Source organism: Cinclus cinclus, chromosome 1 (assembly GCF_963662255.1).
Source record: "Cinclus cinclus chromosome 1, bCinCin1.1, whole genome shotgun sequence".
Taxonomy (NCBI): domain Eukaryota; kingdom Metazoa; phylum Chordata; class Aves; order Passeriformes; family Cinclidae; genus Cinclus; species Cinclus cinclus.
This window is the reverse complement of record NC_085046.1, coordinates 61,873,157-61,893,355: the sequence shown is the minus strand read 5'-3', so window position 1 is coordinate 61,893,355 and position 20,199 is coordinate 61,873,157. Positions and strand designations below refer to the sequence as shown.

General features: G+C 41.0%; 1 protein-coding gene across 1 annotated transcript in view; it reads right to left on the bottom strand.

Annotated features, from left to right (window-relative positions):
• MBOAT1 (membrane bound O-acyltransferase domain containing 1) overlaps positions 1-20,199 on the bottom strand; it is a 54,146-nt gene that overhangs the window by 9,200 nt on the left and 24,747 nt on the right. Inside the window, exons 4-8 of the mRNA XM_062498738.1 lie at positions 18,122-18,217; positions 8,303-8,358; positions 6,049-6,103; positions 3,156-3,339; positions 1,378-1,570 (exon numbers count right to left, since the gene is read on the bottom strand). Of these exons, the coding sequence (XP_062354722.1) occupies positions 1,378-1,570; positions 3,156-3,339; positions 6,049-6,103; positions 8,303-8,358; positions 18,122-18,217 (584 nt within the window). The remainder of the gene's footprint in view (positions 1-1,377; positions 1,571-3,155; positions 3,340-6,048; positions 6,104-8,302; positions 8,359-18,121; positions 18,218-20,199) is intronic.

The following is a 20,199-nucleotide window of genomic DNA, read 5'->3' as shown; positions in this document are numbered from 1 at the left end:
CTGTGAATGATTATATAGCAGACCCCTGGCCTTTTGCTTGCCAGGCTGCAGTGTGCAGAGCAAGGTGTGAAGCACAGGAAGATCACAGCTGTGCTCTCAGCCTGCTCACAAAACTCGAATCCCCGCACGCTCCACAGAGATTCGTGTCCCGGCAGGCTTGAACAGCTCAGTCTGTGTATGGCTCTCACAGCTCCTTGGGTGGAGGCACTCGGGTCCAAAGTGGTTTTGTGTTCCCAGGACCATCGCTAATGCAGCAAGAAGCTGAATTTTCTTTCCATGTAACTGGAGGAATCCAGCTCCCACACAAGAGTGTGCCTGTCCTGGCCTGTCCTGAGGATGGGAAGCATTTATCCAGCCCACTTCAGCAGGAGCTTTTGTAATGCCCTGGGCCATGCCGCCAGGAGCAAAACTGGAAAACGATAAAATAAAGTGCCTGCTGTTCTGCTGCCTGGATTTGGGATGTGAATAGAGGAGGCCTCACCCTCCACTATGCAATGCGTACTTTTCCGTGACCTGCCTCATTTGTAAGACATTTCTACAGCCTCTTCAGCTTGGTCTTGTCATAAATTCAAGTTCACTTTATCTATTTAATAATGGACTTCCAGATAACTATAATTCCACGGGGAAAAATGGAGGAAACAATTTAACATTGGATCCCATAAAAGTAAGTTTGTGAGCAAGCCATTCTTTATCTCAAAGCCTTTCCCATCCCACACATGCCAGTCCCGGCTGCCTTCCCTGAATCTGACAGTTTTATTCCCAGAAGTTTAATCACAGCCTTGCAATGAATCTCCCTGGCTATTTCCATCCCATCTCAGTGACACTCTGCTCAGCTTCGAGGTATATGCATTGCCTGCTGGACTTCCAGAATCTCCCCTACACACAAAGTCTTGTAATACCAGCAAAAGAATCCAGAGTATTTTCAGCCTGGCCTGAAGGACTGATTCCTCACACATAGATGGTGAAATGTGACTTGTAAAAGAAGGTGGTAAAATGCAAAAAGATTATTTTGACCACTAGTATAGCTGGCTCCTAAAATAATTGCTTCCTTCTTTAGTGAGTGCTCTTACTTTCCTTCTCCTTTTTCCCTGCAGAGATTTTGGTCCTTCCCAAAACTTCCTTTGCTGCCCACGGTTCTCCAGTCTCCTCTCTGCACTGCTCAAAGCCAGGTGTATACAGGACCCCACTGTTTTAGAGGCAAAGCCTAGCATCAGCCCCCAAACAAGCACAGGGTCCACTGCCTAAGGGAACACATCTCCCACGTGAACTACAGGTCTAGGGACAGTTTTATTTACCCCCATCCCAGGTTTCAGACCTCCTCCCCCATTTAGGAACTTATTTGCTAAACACAAGAGTACATAATGTAGCCAGACTTACCCAGCGTCCATGCAAAATAATACTTTGGTTTTGCTGCCTGTGTTACAACATACAGGTAACCGAGTCTTGACAAGAAGGGAGTTTTATCAAGAAATTCATTATCAATAATATAAGCCATAGGAAAGTTCTTGGTAAGCGTCAAGAATAAAACGAGAGATACTAGTGTGATACACAGCTTGTACATCACTGCTCCCTAAAAAACACAAACAATGAAACATTCATTAGAAACATTTGCTTAAGGAGAAGAACAAGGCAGTGCTCATGACATACAAAAACAATGGGCTTCAAGAACCATTAAATTTACTAGTGACAAAGTTGATACTAATTAATTTAGAAGGGGTGACCAAGAACAGGCTGGAATTACAGCTCTAGTTTAATTTGGTTTACTGAACTACCTATAGATAGGTAAGACAACCACAAGTCAAAATCAGTGATGAACTTCATCAAAGACTCCACATCAGTGTGTGGAGATTCTAAAATGGGAAAGGAAACAAATAAACCAAGCCCTACAGTGGAAAGTAGAAATCTTCTCAAAATGTGCTGTCCTCTCCTGGAACTAAAGACTGGGTTCCTCCTGGAAGCTAAAAGCACCAATATTCAGTGCAACAGTAGGTCTGACCACCCAGCTGCCACCCAGAAGTCTTGTTAAAAAATCTTTTGTCCAAAAAGCATCGTGTTGTTATAGCACATTTGTACTCCCGGTACAGGGTATGTGCTCTGCCACAGCACTTTCTATTCCAGCTCCCTAGCTTCCTACATACCATTATTGACAATCACAGCAGTAGTTCAAAGCTTGTTTGCAAACACACACCATGAGTAAACCCTTCTTGATCCAGTTGGAATTAAAAAGTAGGCTGGCACTTGGATACCATGTGAAAGTTGACTCATGTTCTCAAAAGGCTAATAAAAATACAATATATTATTAAAACAACCATCCATTTTTTGACCCTTTTGATTTTTGATATATCTTCATATATTCTCCAAACTCTGGAATAGAGTAATGTGAAATTGGTTTTTATGCAGATTTTAATACTCTCTCCTGACTTGCATCCTCCACGATATAAACCTTATTCTGATCTCAGTCAGACCAACGTAAATCAGAAGTAACACCACTAGAGTCAGTGGAAATACAATTGTGTGCAATAGGAATCATTACACAAAAGCACGTGCTCACTTTCAGAGGAGACATTCTGCTCACACTCACAAAGTTACACATTCTGTGTCACCTTAAGAGAGAGAAATCTGGGCCTTGCACTACACTATCCAGCTTTACAAAAAATTTATTTATTTATTTATTTATTTATTTTCTAGGAAGGCTTTAAGTAATATTTTTTAAAAAAACCCCAAAATTAGTGTTAAAACTGTGGGGGAAAATGACCTCTTGAGTCATCTCAAAGTGTGTGAGATATTCTTGCAAATCACCTGGACAGGCTACAGTTTCTGATTAGCTGTGATTCAGGTACTTCTAGCATCTATGGGGGAGATTTGACTTTTTTGGTTTTTTCTGACATTTCCTCTCCTGTCTGGAGCTAAACCACAGCTTGTCATTGCCAGAACCTGCAGCCCATTCCCATCAAAGGACACCCATTAACAACTGATCCGTTTTGCATGCCAAACCTAAATTCACTGGTCCCTTCACCCCTGACCTTGTGATAAAAACAGCAGCCACTCACAGAAAAAAAACTCACTGTAACCTCTACTGGCAAGATAACCTAAAACTGTTTTTTCTTCTTGCTTTCCTGCCCCCTGCAATCAATCTTTGTCACTTTAAAACTTACAGTTGGAGAAGGATCAGGAAGTCTGTCATAACCCTTCTGCTTCCAGTTCACTTCTAACAGTTTCATGTGCACATGCCTCCCTTCAATGAAGGCAATATAATCCTTGTAATTGCTGCAAGGCCCTGCTATGATGCTCATAAAATTGAGGAGATAACTTAAATACTCCAGTAAAGAAGGTCTTGACCTGTAAAAAATCAGCCACACACAACAGAAAAAAAAAACAAAAACAAACAAACAAACAAAAAATAAAACAAGGTAAAACACAGCAAAAGCTTTCACCAATGTTATTTTGGTTTTTGTTGCACTGTCTGCCTCAGTCCTCACCTCTCTCCTTCTCCCTTTCCCCCCAGCTGAAAGCTCTCTAGATCTCTTCTGCAGAAGATGAAACACAGCCTGTCACATTCTGGTGATGTCTGGTAGATGGCAGTCAGGGCAAAGGTAACATGGAAGTGCTTAAATGACAAGTGGACTAATGCTAATGATTTGAAAAGCTGTAATCTTAGAAACTTTTTAGCTAAAATCAGTAATAAATTTGTCCATTTTGGACAGGTCAGTAGTACCAGGAATAAGAAGCTGGTAATTGATTTTGGACATCTGTCCAGGATGTCAGAGACCATACTGCCCTGCTATACAAACCACAGGGCAGGGAGTCTCTAAAACCAGGCTCTCAGTCCTGGGAGGAGCTCTCACCCACCCTTCTGTCCAGCCTTTTGAAAATTGGGAAGTGTCACATGAGACATACAGGAAGAGAATGAAGAAGCACTCACTCTCTTCTACTGTTCAAATAAAGGAAGTAATTGCCTGTATTGCATCATGAATGGGAAAAGAAACTAAGGGAGGAAAAAAACACATTAATTGAAAGACATCAGAAGTTGAAAGTCAAGGAAAGTCTGCTTTTTTTTTTTTTTCTTCCATTTTGCAAGTGCATATCCCACCAGTTCTTTCTGGGGCTTAACGTTTGACTTAAAATGAAGAAGATCCATTGTCCTTGCTACAGATCAGTAGGATGGAAAAAGAAAGATGCAGAGGTCTCTCAGCAGTAGTGCAATTTGGAAATTCTTTGGATCAGGGCTTTTATGTGGCAGAAAATGCCAACCTCCAAATTGTGCACTGTGTTCTGCACTGCATTAGAGTGAGTGCTCTCCACAAATGTCCTAATTGTCACCATTCAAGTAAACATGGAGCCCTCAGATGAGAGCACAAACTTGGGCACAGTGCTTGAGAGCTCTCCTGCCCAAGACACAGATGGACACACATAACCAAAACAACACTTAAAATTCTTTAAGACTAAACCAAATTTCTAGCAGAAAAACTAAGCAACAGTTAAACATTTTCTGTTGCCTACTTCTATTCTGAAGTGGAATTAGTTTGAATAAACAGTTAGATTAGAAAGGATTTTCTGCATTCACCCTACTGGTTATTGTAGATATTAGTGCCTGAATGGTATGTTCTCTGGTGAAAGCATTTCACGGAAAGAAGCAGCAAACTATTTGGGGTAAGGGTCATCTTTCTGTCCTTCAAAATCAGGTCCAGGATGTGAGCTTCCTAGCTCTACAGTAAGATTAAAAATAAAGTCATTAGTTTCAACTTGGATTCTGCACATGGTTGGGTGGGGAGACATGAGCAATGCACGAAGGAATGTACAGAGGATGAGTAAGAAACAAAAACAGACCAAGAACAGGAGGGAAGACAAAAGGCTGTAATGCCAAAGGGGATTTAAAACTCTTCATTTGTGACTTGTCTGCCACTGGCACTTAAGCTATTGGCATCTTCTTTTCTATTATGAACTCATCTACTGTACAAGAAAAAATAACCAAGCCTGTTTGGTGAGAATTTGACTAGAATTAAGGTCCAAGTGCAATTAAAAATTATGCTGTGAGCTTTAAAAATAGATACTATTGGGTCACAGAAAAGTAATACAAGGTTACCTACAAGACTTTTGCTTTTCAAGAATTGACTCCCTTACTTTCTGAAGTTCCCAGGCATTTTCTGATGGCTGGATCTTCTACCTTGGAAATGAAGGAAATCATTTCCTTGGCCTTAAACAAACATATCATGGTGAAAAGTAGTTATGGTTCCAAGAGTAATTCTGTAACACTAATTCTTCATCAAAATAAACCAAAAAACAAATTCATCTCCATGTTGTATTTGTATTGAGAGACAAACTAGGGGGAAAAAAAGGGTGCTCAAAGAGATGCTCTCACCATATGAAAAATAAGAAGACTAATTACATAATGTGAAGAACTAAGACTATTAACATTATGGAGGAAGACCAAAAAAAAAGATAAAATACAGCATTCAAATGACAGCAATGAAAAGCAGCACTTGAAGTGCCAGATTCAAACCAAAATGGATTTTTACTATGGAGTGGATTGCTAACAGGGGAGGAATATTTACTTGGAAAAATAACATATCACAGATCAGATGAAGATAACAGCAAACAAGTCTGTATAGTACAGCCTTAGCCTGAATTTAAGAGTTAATTCAGCAAGGACTTGTTCTGTTGCATGTGGATTATATATTTAAGTCAATGAGACACTGCCAAGTATCTCAGTGCTTTACTGCCCAGCACAGAGTGATAAAGACAGAAGTCCTGAACTGAAGAAATAAGGAATATAAGGGAGAAGGTATGTTTTTATAAGGAGGCCAGTGACAGCAGTATTACCAAAAAAAAAAAGACTGCTCAAGCAAAAAGAAAAAGCATGTAGGAGTTTTGGCATCACATGGACTGGAAAGTAGCAGGAAACATTTTCATGGCTGGGCCACTATGCTGTCCCTGACATTGCAATGGAAAAAAAGAAAACAAACCAAAAGAACAAATAACAAACAACCTAAACACTTGACTTCTTTGGAAGAAGTTAGACACAAATCACTCAGAGAATTACATCCTTACTTTACAGCAAGCCGATTTTGCTCAGCAGTGAGTTCCTCAGCTTGTCGCCCTATTCCTGGAAAGAAAAGACACATCAGATTTTTCCAAAAGACAAACAGAAAAAGTCATTCCCAAAGCCTGATACTTGCACCCTGCAAATAAATTTCTAAAGCCATAATTTCAACATTTCTTTGCCACAGGGGGTTTCAATACATCTCAATCCTTAATTTCTATGTCAAGTTCTACTCTAGCTCTTTACCCAGTCCCTTACCTCATTCCCCCTTTCTCACCCTGGCTACAGTGTCAGGAAGAGCAGCCACAGCATTCCCACACATACAATGGAAGTGGCAATGCCACCAGCGACCCCCAACAGCCTCTACAAACTGTCCTGGGCTGGAAAAACCTCTGTTGCCAGAAGCTGCTGGCTCATTTAAGCACAAGCCTCCCACTGGCTCCTTGGTGAGAAATGGAGCATTTCACAGCAGGAACAGTGGGCAGGGGAAGGGAAACAGGCGCTCAGGGAACAGAAGCTCCACTGGTGTGAACGAGCAGCCCAGCTGCCTGCTGCTGGAGCCAGCCTAAACATACACATCAGTAATAACCTGGAATTGTACAAGGTCCAGACTGGAAGGGTGACCTCCTGTTGAGTGCACAAGACCTTTGGGGGGCAGAGGTAGTGCACAGACTCAGTGTCCCAGGAAAATGATGGAAAAATATTGTGTCACAGCCAGTGGTAAAGAGATGCTGCTTATTCACATACCTCAAAACCTCCACCCTAAAGCTTTAGCTGCACATCCTGCAGCGAATCCCACTGGCTTCAGCAGGACTACACGGGGTGAGTCACGCACTTGATGTGAAGTCCATGTCCACAGCCCCAAAAGAACAGGGGCTTGGCACCAATTGACACTGCTGTTCTAAACATACTGGCCATAATTACCAATACACACGCAGGACCCATGATAAGCTGCTCATTTCCATTCTCTCTCCACTGTTTCAATTTGTAAATACTGGGAGGGCCTGAATTTCCGAAAAACAATTAGCACAATTAGCACTTAATTACTTAAAGGACAGGGTATTTTATTTGTCTGTTTCCATTTACAGACAGCTGTGTTAAATTTTTACAAATAGACATTTGTTGCATTAAATTTTTACAAATACAAATTTGTCACTGATGCTTGAACTGCAAGCTGCCTTCGTTTGATCAACTGCTCTGTATATGGATGTTTGCAGTGTAATGAGCTTTTTCTACCATCATTAATCTGTAGGATTTCTGGTCTATTTAAAACCCTCCTGCCTCTGCTCTTTTCTTTTTCCTTTCTGTCTGTTCATTCACCTTCGACATCCTAGGTGTGTACCTTGGCTGCACATTGCTGTGGAATTGCAGCAATACCTGAGCTGAGTCAACTTCCAGAAGCAGATAAGCCTCAGCAACATGAATGCCAGCAACATGGTCAATTAGCCAAGCTTCCAGCTGTACCTATTATAGCCAGCTAAAAGCATTACATTTGCTTGTGCGAACCTGGCTTGCAAACAATGCCAGACCCCCATGTGTCCATCGCCTAAATCCTTGCTCACAACTGTATAGCAAGGCACTCATCCAGTCACCCCCAACTTGTAAGGTAGTGGGCCTCAGACCATCAGAAATTTACACTGCAGCATCAGTAAGCACAAGCATTAATGCTACTGATGACAACTGACATTTATAGCCTTTGCACTGTACTAGACACAGGCGTTTTACTGGGAAATAATAGTGCTCTTTGTCACAGCACAGCACAAGACTGAAGACAATGTTATTTTGCTTGCAACTGTGCTTCTCTCTGCACTGGGGAAAAGCAACTGAGTTCTATCTCTCGCAACTCAAGGAGTATATTACCACTGAATATATCAGTGCTGGCATATTTTTTGCTAAATTAACATTAATGACTGTATAAAACACAACTCTTGACTTCTGAGAATCAGTAACAGCATCAGAGAACTTAATGGAGATGCACTGTGGCATCTAAACAGGAGATACTGGTACTAGTTATAATCCAAATTGGGCCCCAAGGAAGTAGAATATTCAAAGGGGAAAAGAGTTGTCTCTGATACTGAAAAGATAGTTTGATCCTAAAGATTGATCAAAACTTTAAGTTTCTCATTTTCCTCCACAAAGCGTTTTTCTTCTTCATTTGAAACAACTCACTGAACTACATTCATTCTCTCCATAAATCAACCATAGAATGCACTGGAATAAAAAGGCTGTCTTCAGGACATGGGAAGAGATTCCTTTTCTTACCATCATGTAGCTGGCATGCAAGTGTTGTGATCTTCTGTGTAATTATCATCAGCGGACTACAACAAAGACAGAAACAACAGTTACATGTCTTGTAATACAAATTATTCCCAACTTTCTCACTGAATGCCTTTATGCCTTTAAAAGGCATAACTGTATTAGCAACAAGTGGAAAACATCCAATTAAAGCTGAAGGAGGCACTCAGGCATAAGACAATTGCCTGGGTTCAAAACAACCCCGCAGTAACTTGCACTGGAATTTTTAATTGCTAAGTGCACACAAAGCCTTATTTTATGTCTCCCTATCGTGCAGCAGTGCAAATTGTAGTTCAGAGGAAATCACACCACCAGGAAATACCAGCTTCTGCAGCCCACTGAGCTTCCTTTCAGGCAAAGACCAAACTGAAGCCCCATACAATGCAACACTAGAATACGGCAGTGCTGCTGTAACCCAACTCTGGCTCTTCTTACTGTTTGTTACTTTCCTATTGTCTGTCTCCTCAGTGCCCTAAAAAAATGTTGACTCTGCAGATACAGATGCTTATTTCCCCACATGAATAGCTCTGTCAATTAGGACTGTGTGCAAATACCAGAAGAGCTGTCAGCACAGCAGTTTCCCACTTGCATCTTGGCCACACATCTGCGTTGTGAACAGCCTGTACAAGATACACCATCCAGCTGGGAGTGTATGAGCATGTGGGATCTGGAGCCCCTGGAAACAGGAGCAGGTTGTACCTGAGCCAGGCTTGCAGCCACCCATCAGCTTTGGTGCCAACTAAACATGCAGCATAGAAATAGCCACTGTTCCCAGTAGGGCCACTCATACTTCCTGTATCCAGCTTCACAGTGCTTCTTGGCACTGAAGGCAAATGTGAGCTGCTGCAGCTAAGGAATGGGGAAAAGACTAAACTCAGCTTGGTGACATCAGAAGCTGGTTCCCACAGGGATAAAGGACACAGCCAAGAGCATTTAGAGGAAGGTAAGAGGAAAGATGGGAGTAAAACTGTGGGGACAACTGATCGCTTCCTCTATCGGCTGTGGCGCCCAAAACACAAAACCTGGCACTGAACATCTGCAAACTGGAAGGCAGACAAAGCAAAGGATGAGCACCCACTCACACTGCTTCTCCCCATCTCTCTGCCACTGGGGACACCAGCACACAGTGCCCAGATCTCTCACAACCACAAAAGCCATGAGAGGGGAATAGGTGATAAGGATATGCCACTATTTTAAAAGCATTAGTTGTGATGACTGCGTGTAAAACCAGTCCCACAAAAGAGATCTGTCTTCACTGAGGATTAATACAATGGGTTGTTTCTCCATTTGAGAATAAATTAACAACATTAACCAGATGGAGGTTTCTGTTTGAACACAAATGATGCCTTCAACCTGGAAATGAAAACTCAAGTTCATACACATTTATTTATTTACACAGTTTGATCATTATATGGAACTTTTCTAAAAGACAGATCATTACGCCAAACATTACAGCTGTTCATTTTAACTATTGTAATATATTTTCTAGAATACAATTTTAAAAAAAGTTGAAGGGTTTCTTTTCAGTTCAAGCACTGTGTTTGTCCCACAGATTTCTCACGGTAAAGAAAAAAAGTGGAACTTGCATTCAGTGATGTCTCTGTCTAAAATAACAGTAAAATACTTATGTTCTTGAGAGATTTTCAAGACATTCTGGATCATCCTCAACTAAATTGACCTACTGGTTACAATCAAATGTGAATCCAATGGCTAAGATTTACAATCTGATTTTCCCACTAATATAAATCAAACAGATTCTCAAGATAATTCATAGGCCGAGCATAGTAAATGTACAAATACTGGCAAAAGACATTCTTTCATTCTAAGTGTTTTTTTCTTTTTTAACACCCAATATGGGTGATCTTTTTCAAGAGTCCACAAGTAATTCTGCATGGGTAATTTGCATTTTCTACCCAAAACCAGAATATGCAATATCAATCAATTACTTATCCTTTCAGAAGTTTCTACTTGAAAAGTCAATTAAAAAAAAAAAAAAAGTTTGCTCAAAAAACGCAGAATAGGCTGAAATATACACAGAACTTGAATACAATTGTAACAGAGGGGTTTGTACAGCAGCTTTTCTTGGGTTATCTAGACCATGGATAGTAGCTAAGGAATGGACAAATTCAACAATGACTTTTCACCTTCCAGCAAGATTGTCAAACATTCATTCTAAACTTTATTCCAATTAATCTTTCAAGAAAAGTGATTTATAAGCTGGTTTTACCATTATCTTCAACATCCTGTTTCTCAAAGTAGATTTTCCCAGACAAAATTTAGCTTTGCTTTCAAAGATACATAAATCCTAATCCTTTAAGCATATGAAAAGGCAGATTTTTTTAATCCTTAGGAGAGACAGAGGCTTTCACTGAACCAAGTACTTTTACTGTAATAAACACAAATTTTTATTTTGTCAGTGTTTGACCTTTTTAGCTTTATGGGGGAACATTAACACTTGTTTCAAATTGCTTCAATTTGTTGCATATGTTTCTTGCAGCAAGCACTTCACACCAATATTGAAGTGGGTAACTTTAAACCTCAGGCTCTGATCCAAAAACCATATGACTTCAAGTGTCTAAATTTATACACTCATCTTAGACAAGGCCACCATGGAAAACCAGAGAGAACCAAAATGCAAACAATCCAAGGGCAGCAGGAGTAAAGCGTGCACTGAAGTCATACTACATATAAACACAGAGGAGAGAGGTTCTCCTCGTCTATATTAGGAATTCGTTGCCTCATTGATGGCACACGGTAAGCCAACAGAACAAGTCAGCCTTTCCTGTACTTTAATCAGAAAAGATGGAAAGTCTGTCTCCCTTAAATCCCAGCTCCAGAGGAGACAAGGCAGTACAAAAGTGACATGTCTGACAAGGCAAGTGGGAAGGAGGACCATGAAGTTCACTAGATACCTCCTGCTCTCCCTCCTGACATCATCGTATTATGTCATACATACTTTCCAGAGTGGCTGGAAAATAGCCCAGGAGAAAAGGACCTGGGGGTTGCTGGTCAACAGCCAGCTGAACATGAGTCAGTGTATGCCCAGATGGCCAATGACATCCTGGTCCATATCAGGAATTATATGGCCAGCAGGACCAGGGCACCCTGTACTTGGCGTGGATGAGCCACACCTCCAATCGTGCATACAGTTCAGTTCTGAGGACACTGAGGGGCTGCAGCATGTCCAAAGAGGAGCAATGGAACTGGGGAAGGGTCTGAAGCACAAGTCCAATGATGGAGGTTTAGGTTACACATCCAAGGAAATTTTTCACAGAGGAGTGATTAGACATTGGAATGGACTTCCCAGAGAAGTGGTGGAGTCACTGTCCCTGGAGGTCTTTAGGGAAGACTGGATGTGGCACTCAGTGCCATGGTCTAGTTGACATGGTAATGATCGGTCATAAATTGTACTTGACGATCTCAGAAGTCTTTTTCAACCTAAATGATTCTGTGATCTCTTCTCTACCCTGCTCAGGAATGTGGAAACCTGCTGTAGAGTGACAGTGGGATGACACACACTAAATCTTTCACGAGATCAGTGTCAGGTATGAATCAACACTTCACACAGAGGGTAAGCAATGTTCTGGTGAACAAGGAGCATCGTCCTCCCTCCTCTTCTCCTGCCCACCATTCCCCACTGACTTGATCTAAGGAGGACCGTGTCTTTGCTGCAGTAAAAGGCAGAGCACAACAAAATAATGACATTACTGGAACTCTCCCTTAAGAGTTGGGAGGGGGGAGGGAAGAATCATAAATTCCTAAGCATGCGAGTTTTGATTATTAAAATTGAAATACCAGAGTACTCAATTGCCATTTCTGTTCAGCCTGACAGGCAAGCTGTAACTTTAAACAGCAATAAAACATTGAGTAAGTTACTACATTAAATACAGCACCATATCACATATAGTCAACTGTTTCAAACATGATTCTATTTTAACCCTTAGACTCTACTGCAAAAATTCAATAGTGCTAAAAATAAGAAGGGAAGTTAACAAAACTATAAAACTCCCAATCCCTTATCTTACTCCCAAATTTTGCGATGCACAGGTTTTTGGAAGGGATCAATTAAGTTGAATTTAAAAAGAAAATTTATCTACCACACTTGCACCTACAGAAGCACAAAGACTTATCCCTAGAAAGGAAGCATTTGAAATAAAACATATTTAGAAGCCTAAACAATTTGCAATTCATCACATTTGAACACCTACCGATTGCTTTGCAGCCACATGCTGAGTGGTGATTCCATACCCTCTCCACCTGTCCTATTAAGCACTACAGTTACAAACTTCCACAGAAACACAGAACCTGATTTATATGTGGTGTGATTTCCCCTCCCTTCCCATGTATTTTCCCTTCCCATGTTTTATATACCAGCTATGAGTTTAATCTTAAATTGTAGCTGCACAGTACCTCCTACACACAAACAATAGTGGCCAATTTTAATTTAAAAAAATAATAATAAAAATATCTAGAAATTGACCAAGGGACAATTTCATTTTTCAAGGCATCTAACATAAGGTAAAGACAGTTTTGGGTTTTTGTTTACCTCACATTAGATGCCTTGAACTGAAAAATAACACAAGACTAAAATACAACTGTTTACAGAGAATGCTCAATAGAGGGGTTTACTTCCCTAAATAAATCTTCCAAATGAAAACATATCAGTTAATATGTATTGCCCCAACACAATAAATTTGCCAGAAGCACATGCCAGTGGAAGTAAAGACGTTTTGTTTGTAGACTGCTGTGGGGGTCCTCACCACATCACAGATGTGATGGCTGGCTTCTGCACTGAGCAAGCTTTGATGCTTACGAGAGAAAAGACATTTTCCAAGCACAGTCTGCTTGACCTTAGGTAATCCCATGGAGAAGTCTGGCACACGCTTGCTAGAAATAGTTTCCACTGACCTGATTTCACTAAGAGAGGAGGTGGAGTCAAAAGGATCATAGCAGACAAGACTCCAAAACAGCAAACATTTATTTCAGGGTTACCTCTGCAGCACTGAAGCCATGACAAGAAGTTCACACAGTCACACCCTGCTGGGACAGTAACCACTGCTGACAAGGGGATGGCCAAGCTGGCAGTGAGCTCTTACTTTTGCTTTCAACAGTAAAAGGAAGAAGTACTGAAGTACATCTGAGGAAAAACACTTCACTAAACACACCTGCCACCTCCAAAGCAGTGTGTGTGTGTGTGTGTGTGTGTGTGTGTGTGTGTGAAAGCTCCCAAGCAGTATTTCTTAAGTCTTCATGGTAGAAGCATTTGACTTTAAAGAGTGTTTATTTCTGGAGAAGTGTTTAGGGATGTACTAGCTGTGTGGAGTTCTCTAGTAATGATTGCCTGCTTGAATTCTCTCTAGCTCCCACACTGCAGCTCTTGCAGGGCTCCTGTGTATCCAATGGCAAGTGATCTCAGGGCTGTTTCCAGTGGACAAGCACCCAGCCAAGCAGCAAAGCAGCAAACAGGCATGGAAAACAGACTGATCCCCCCTTACTCACCCTGCACCTGCGCTGCTGCACTGCCTCTGGGGACCAGCTGCACACCAAGGTTACCCAGCACTGCTGGAACAGACACTGCAGCAATGCACTGCATGTCATACATTTAGAAGACAAGAACATAAAATAATAACCAACTGAACATGCAGGACCAGGCAACATTTCTGCTCTGTGTTTTAACATGGTAACAGAGTACATCTACCTTTGCTTTCATCAGCAAATGTATTTGTGAAAAACGGCTGCTGTAGTTTTATTCCTTCCTTTGGGGTTGAAACTAAAAGCCACTGAGAGTGGAAAAGAACAGCAAAAAATTACTAACCACCCAGCAAAAGTCCACTGCCTGAAGTGACACTTGTTACTGAAGCATCTGCTTATATATATGGCTTTTTGAGAGGGCTCTCTCAACAATCATCCCTTTCTAGGCAGTTTGCTGAGAATGCTGCTGCTGCTCTGCATTTGGCATAGGGCAAACACTCTCCAGGGTGTCTGGAGAGTGATTGCCACCAAAGCACTTGTGTAAGAGCTATAGATTTGAGACATGTGGGGAGGAAAACTGCTCAAGTCTCCCAGATACTTCAGCAATGGTCTCTCTAAGACCAACAGAAGATTGAATACTGTGCCAGCGTGTGTGGTGATCTTCACAAACTGAGTTTCTCTTCGGTAAGGAATAGCAGCAGGAATCATAGAATCATTAAGACTAGAAAAGACCTCTGGGATCATTGAGTCCAACTGTTAACCCAGCACTGCCATCTTCACCACTAAACCACATCCCCAAGTGCCAAAATGGCATCTTTTTTCAACGCTTCCAGGGATGCTGACTCCACCACTTCCCTGGGCAGCCTATTCTAATGCTTGGAAACATTTTCCATGAAGAAACTTTTCCTGAAATCCAATCTAAACCTCTCCTGGCATAACCTGGGGCCATCCTCTTGTTCTGTCACTAGTTATATGGGAGAAGTGACTTGCCCCAGCCTTGCTACAACCCCTTTTCAAGCAGTTGTAGAGAACAGTAAGGCCCCCTCCTGTTCTCCACGCTAAACAACCCCAGCTTTCTCAGCCACTACTCATAAATGAAAGAAACTCCCATATGCACGAACATTCTCTGACATTTCACTGAATAACCTGCAATATTAGGAAATTTTGTTCAGATACTACAAGAATTCAGAGGAAACTAAAAAGCTCTATGGCCCTAATCAAGCAAAGGATCGAAACACAAGTTCCATACGTTCTGAATTTTATCTGGATGATCATATGCATCTGGCATTTGTTTATGAAGCTTGCTAGAACTGAAACCCTATGTATTACTACTTTCCAAAAATCAAAATCAAGATTCCTTATTTTAAACTAATTTTCCTTAAAGCTATCATATCACTATACTCAATCTGAGCCAGTGATACAAAGGGAAAAAAACACAAACCGTATGATATTATTACTGTTTTTATAAAATCATATAGGCAGGCAACTTACCAGCATAATCCTCTTAGCATAAAGAAGAAGAAATAAGGGAGAGAAAGAGTTAGGATTTAATTTTTCCAGGTACAATGTACAAATGTCATGGCAAACCAAGAAAAATAAAACATGCATGTTTCTCTTAAAAATTAATTTGTATTAAGGGGGAAGCACAGGATTCAGTTACTGTACAATTAGTATTCAAAAATGAATAGGATTTTTGAGGAAGTAGTAGAGACAAAATTCCTAAATTATATCACCACTTATTTGAGAAATAATATAACTGAAAGAAATTTGATAAAATATATACATATTTTTTTAAGCAATTAAAATTGCAGTGCAGCAAGCTGGAAATTGTTTTCCTTAAAGCCTGGCAGTAGTTAAAAAAAATTATGAGTTTTTCCTTAAGCACTATGCAATAGGTGAAAAACTCTTAAATCAAGAAATAGCCGGAAGCAGCTTAAATACAGTTCTGACTGTGGGTGACCAAACCTTCCCTTTGCAGGTGTTAAGAACTCACTAGTAACCAGCAGTTATGAAGTCCTTTATTTCTTATTTCATAATCTGGAAGTGATGTGCCACAGCTTGGTCTTTCATTTTCCAGTTTGCTTAACATATGACTCAAAAGTTGCCTTGCTCTCTCCATCTCTACCTGCATTTTACAAGCTCTGTTCTCAAAACAGGAGGGCTCCAAACAAAGCACAACCAACTATTACATTATTAGAAAGGCCCCAAAAACATATTTGCAAGCACACTTCAAACGGGTTACACGTGCAAGTTTCTAAGTGCTCAAGGCAGGTCAAGAGAGCAAATGAGGGGTGCTGGTTTTCAGCAATGCTGCTGATCATCTGGCTTGTCACTTCAGGGAAATGACATTGGAAAGCTGATGGCAACAGAACTGGTTTTGTGCCTATTTGATGTGGATTAAAACTTCCTCCTTGCAACCAGATTTCACCAGACTCATGGGGTACTGAAACCTCAAACACAAGTCAGCAGATGATGGGCTTTTTGTTGCATCTTAAAGATCCCCCTGAATCCAGTGTCTTGCCTTCTCAATATGTATCCCCAGCCATGTTCACCCAAAATGGTGGGAGACCAGAGGGAGATGGGCACAGCTCCATGGTTCTATCTCACTCATTTCTGAAACCCTGAGGGAAAACTTTAATGCCATCCTCCCAGCCAGGCTCTTTCCTAATGATTCCCTGTTACCACATGCAACAGATGAGAAACCATCAAATATGGAAGAATGAGCAAGAGGAGGTTCAGTTGCTGCTCATACATGGTAAAACTGTGTCCAGAGAGTATATTTTGTCTCTCTGGGTCATCACATCTGTACAAGAACGTGCAAAAAGCTTCAGTGGGCACATACTTACAGCTGAAGAAAACAGGTTTTGAGACAGACTTATGAGAGTGATCTGGGTTTCAACACTTTGGATTGCAAGTTTTTATTGATACCACTACAGTGTTTTTATTTATTCTTAGTTTTTAAAATACACCACAAAGGTGCAGCTCATATCCATAGTACATTTTCCACTTGTTTACTACTTAACACTACCTAGTCTATAACAAACAACCACCATTCCTCTTTTTTCACCCCCAGTCTCAGCTGGATCTTTATTAAATGTAGAGTGAGCTAATATGCCTCACAGTGAATTTCTGAACGCAGTATTCAGAAAAACATGATCTCTCACATTTCTCTGTCTCTGTCTCTTACACACACTGAGCTACAGCATTCTAATCCCATTTATAGGTTTCTTAGTATGTCATGCTCTTTGAGGACTTGTTTTTGTGTATTAAAAGAACTGCAGAAAAAATTACAGAGCTAAATTTCTTTTAACATAACTGCAGCCTACTTAATAAAAAAAAACTTTGAGAAAAACTTCCCCTCTACTCCCTGAAGTTTAATTAAATGCTGAAACCCACCATCTCAAAGAGAGAGGCGCATGCACAAAGACAGCAAAATCTTCATTCTCCTACTCTGTGCCTGTAAGAGGAAAGAGACTTGGAAGAGGAGTGTAAAACTTACTGTGCGAGATTACAGAAATTTTTCACGGTATGTTACTAACTACTCTGTCTTCAGATATTCAATTAAACAAGTGGAATACAGATTAGCACGCTGGTTTAAAATAATGCAAAAGCATACCTTCCTCTCACAAACAAAGCACATAGGGTTAGCTGTCTCTACCTTTGCAAAGCATCCTCTATTGCTTCTCTGAGTGAAATCAGAGATAACAGTATGTATGAAAACTGTTTCACACATATTACAGCATATGAAAAGTTGTGCTATTTAAGCAGCAGCCATGAGAGAACCAGTATTGACAACCCAAGCTGATCTCTTGTCTCTCTGCCTGGGTTGCTCACCCAGCTCCATCATCATCTCACCCCTGCCCAAGTCCTGCCCTCACACCCCGGAGTGCCTGGGCTGGGAAACACCTTCCCAGCTGGGGCTTCAAGATAAATCAGAGCTAGCTAACTAAGCTCTACCTTCCCAGCTACACAGCTTCTAGCAAGAAAACAGCAGAAACAATGAGTCAGTGCAAAAATCATACAGTGCTTATTCCTTAAAAAAAAACCAAAACAACAAAGAAAAAACCAACCAACCAACCAACCAACCAAACAAACAAACAAAAAAAAAACCACCCAAACCCAAAACAAAACAAACCCCAACAAAAGCCCAAAGATCACAACAAAAGACCAAAGATCACAACAAAAGCCTCAGAAAAAAAACTTAAGGGAAACAAAATCACAGGTGCTCCACAGATAACATAAAAATTATTCTTACAACTTACTGAAATCAACTAATACTGACTGACACAGGAGCCAGTTTGCGGACTCACTCACCCGGAAAAATCTGTAGTGAGAATACCATAATGAAATATGTATATTCGGCTTATGTGGCACAATGTGAGGTATCCCATAGCTACGACAAAGGAGTACCTGAAAATATAACACACAGAACACACAGTTACCAACACAAGTACCGCCAAGAACTACAATCACTCAGATTGGGTTGGGCTTATTTCTCAAATCAGATTGTTAAAATTTTTAAAATTATTTAAGATCTGAAGCTATGTTACAAGACCTGGAAGAAATTCTCAAAGGGGACTGATGGTTTTGTACCCAGCTGAAGTGTCTCCTTATTCTGGGGGTGGGGAAAAATGGAAGAAGAAATAGGATCAATTCAAGTTGCAAAATTCAATTTTCAAAGCTCCCATCTTCACATATTATTTTGAAATTTCTGTTCAGCTTAAGTATTTGAAACCAGATGATACTGTATGTCAGTCACTGAAGTTATCCGCTGCATTTTTTTGTCTGAAAATGTTCTTTATTTACAGCTCTTCGTCAGATCTAGAAAATATTAAAATATTTCAAGTTTAAGGTATTCTCTCTCTTATGATTTTATATAAAGGCAGATGATGGCACATAGCCTGATCTTTTCAGCTGTCCATGCTGAAGCACATCATCTTCCAGAAAAATCATAGAATCAGATAGATTGGAAAGGACCTATAAGATCACTTCAGTGTCCAACTGAAGAAGCATTCCTTAGGTAGGATGTGACAAATTCACTCTGTTTTTCAAGGTGATAGCACACTTCTTTTGGGCAGGGCAGTAAAATGATTTTATTTTAACAGCTGAACAGTCTGAAGACTGGAAATGTTGCAGCATCTCCACAGGCAGATGGGAGCCTTTCATAAAAGTAACTTCTCCCTGTATTTACATGAGCAAGGAAGAGGATACTGGGGAGGAAAGAAATATATGGATGTTTGGAGACAGACTGATGAAGCAAATAACACAGTGCAATGGAGAGCTGGGACACCAGAATGAAAGGCTGGCAGCACATGGACAGGCCAGGACCAGGTCTACTGGTGTCCTCCATAGCAGAGGTAATCCATGGAGGGGAGAAGAGGCAAAGACCAGCAGAAGAAGATGGCACATCCTGCATGCCTGGTAGGGCTGAGCCTCAGGAGGCTGGTAAGCACACATTGCCAGGAAGGGTCCCCCCCCGGACCCATGAGAGCATCCACCACAGGGGAGAACTAAAGGTGAAATCAGACAAGAGGATCTGTCAGCAGACAACAGAAAAAGAGCCAGGCCTTTGTCAAATTATGGCTGGTTTGAAAAGAAATAAGTTTTTCCTCCCTAGGGGCTAATGAACTGCAGTGTGAGTGACAGTGATGGATTACAAGGCAACCTGCAGGTCATGTGGCCCGCAGCAAACAGCTGGATGAAAGGCAGACTGAAGGGACACGACAGGTTCTTCAAGAGATGCAGAGCACAATTGATCATATTTTATCTGGGTCAGGCACCCAGTCCTGCCGCAGCAAGGTCCTTAGATTCCCCTCTCATCAACAGAGAATGGCAAGCATCCATCCAAAGCCAAGTCACCCAGCTCAGCCATGTAACAGCAAGAGACAGCATGAAGGACCTAAAATAAGCCTCTATGCTGAGATGTAAGGCACTTGGATTGAAAGGGGAGCAAGCAGTGTATCTCTATACACCGAGCTGCTGCTGCAGCTGGGAGCGTCTCTGATGCTGGATTAATTCATCCATTTATAGGCCTTGAAGGCTAGCAGCTTCAACAGAAAGCAAACTAGCAAAATATAAGCAGGGAAGAAAATATGAAGGTTAAATTATACAATTTATTTAATTTGTTCTCTTCCACTGCATTTTTCCAGGGGAATAAAGAGCCAGGTCTTGAAGTCCCACTGTGAAGGATCTGTTCTCCTGTACAAACAGGTCCAGACCTTAAAGTGGCATTGTCCAAGTTTACTCTCAACTGGTTTGAATATATTGTTACTTTGCCAAAATTCACAATGTGGAAACGCTTTGAGTCATACTGCTATGGCTAGTAGAATACAATAGAAAAGTCCTAACCCAATCCTCCCTCAGAACTCCTGAGGTTTTCCAGCATGTTGGAT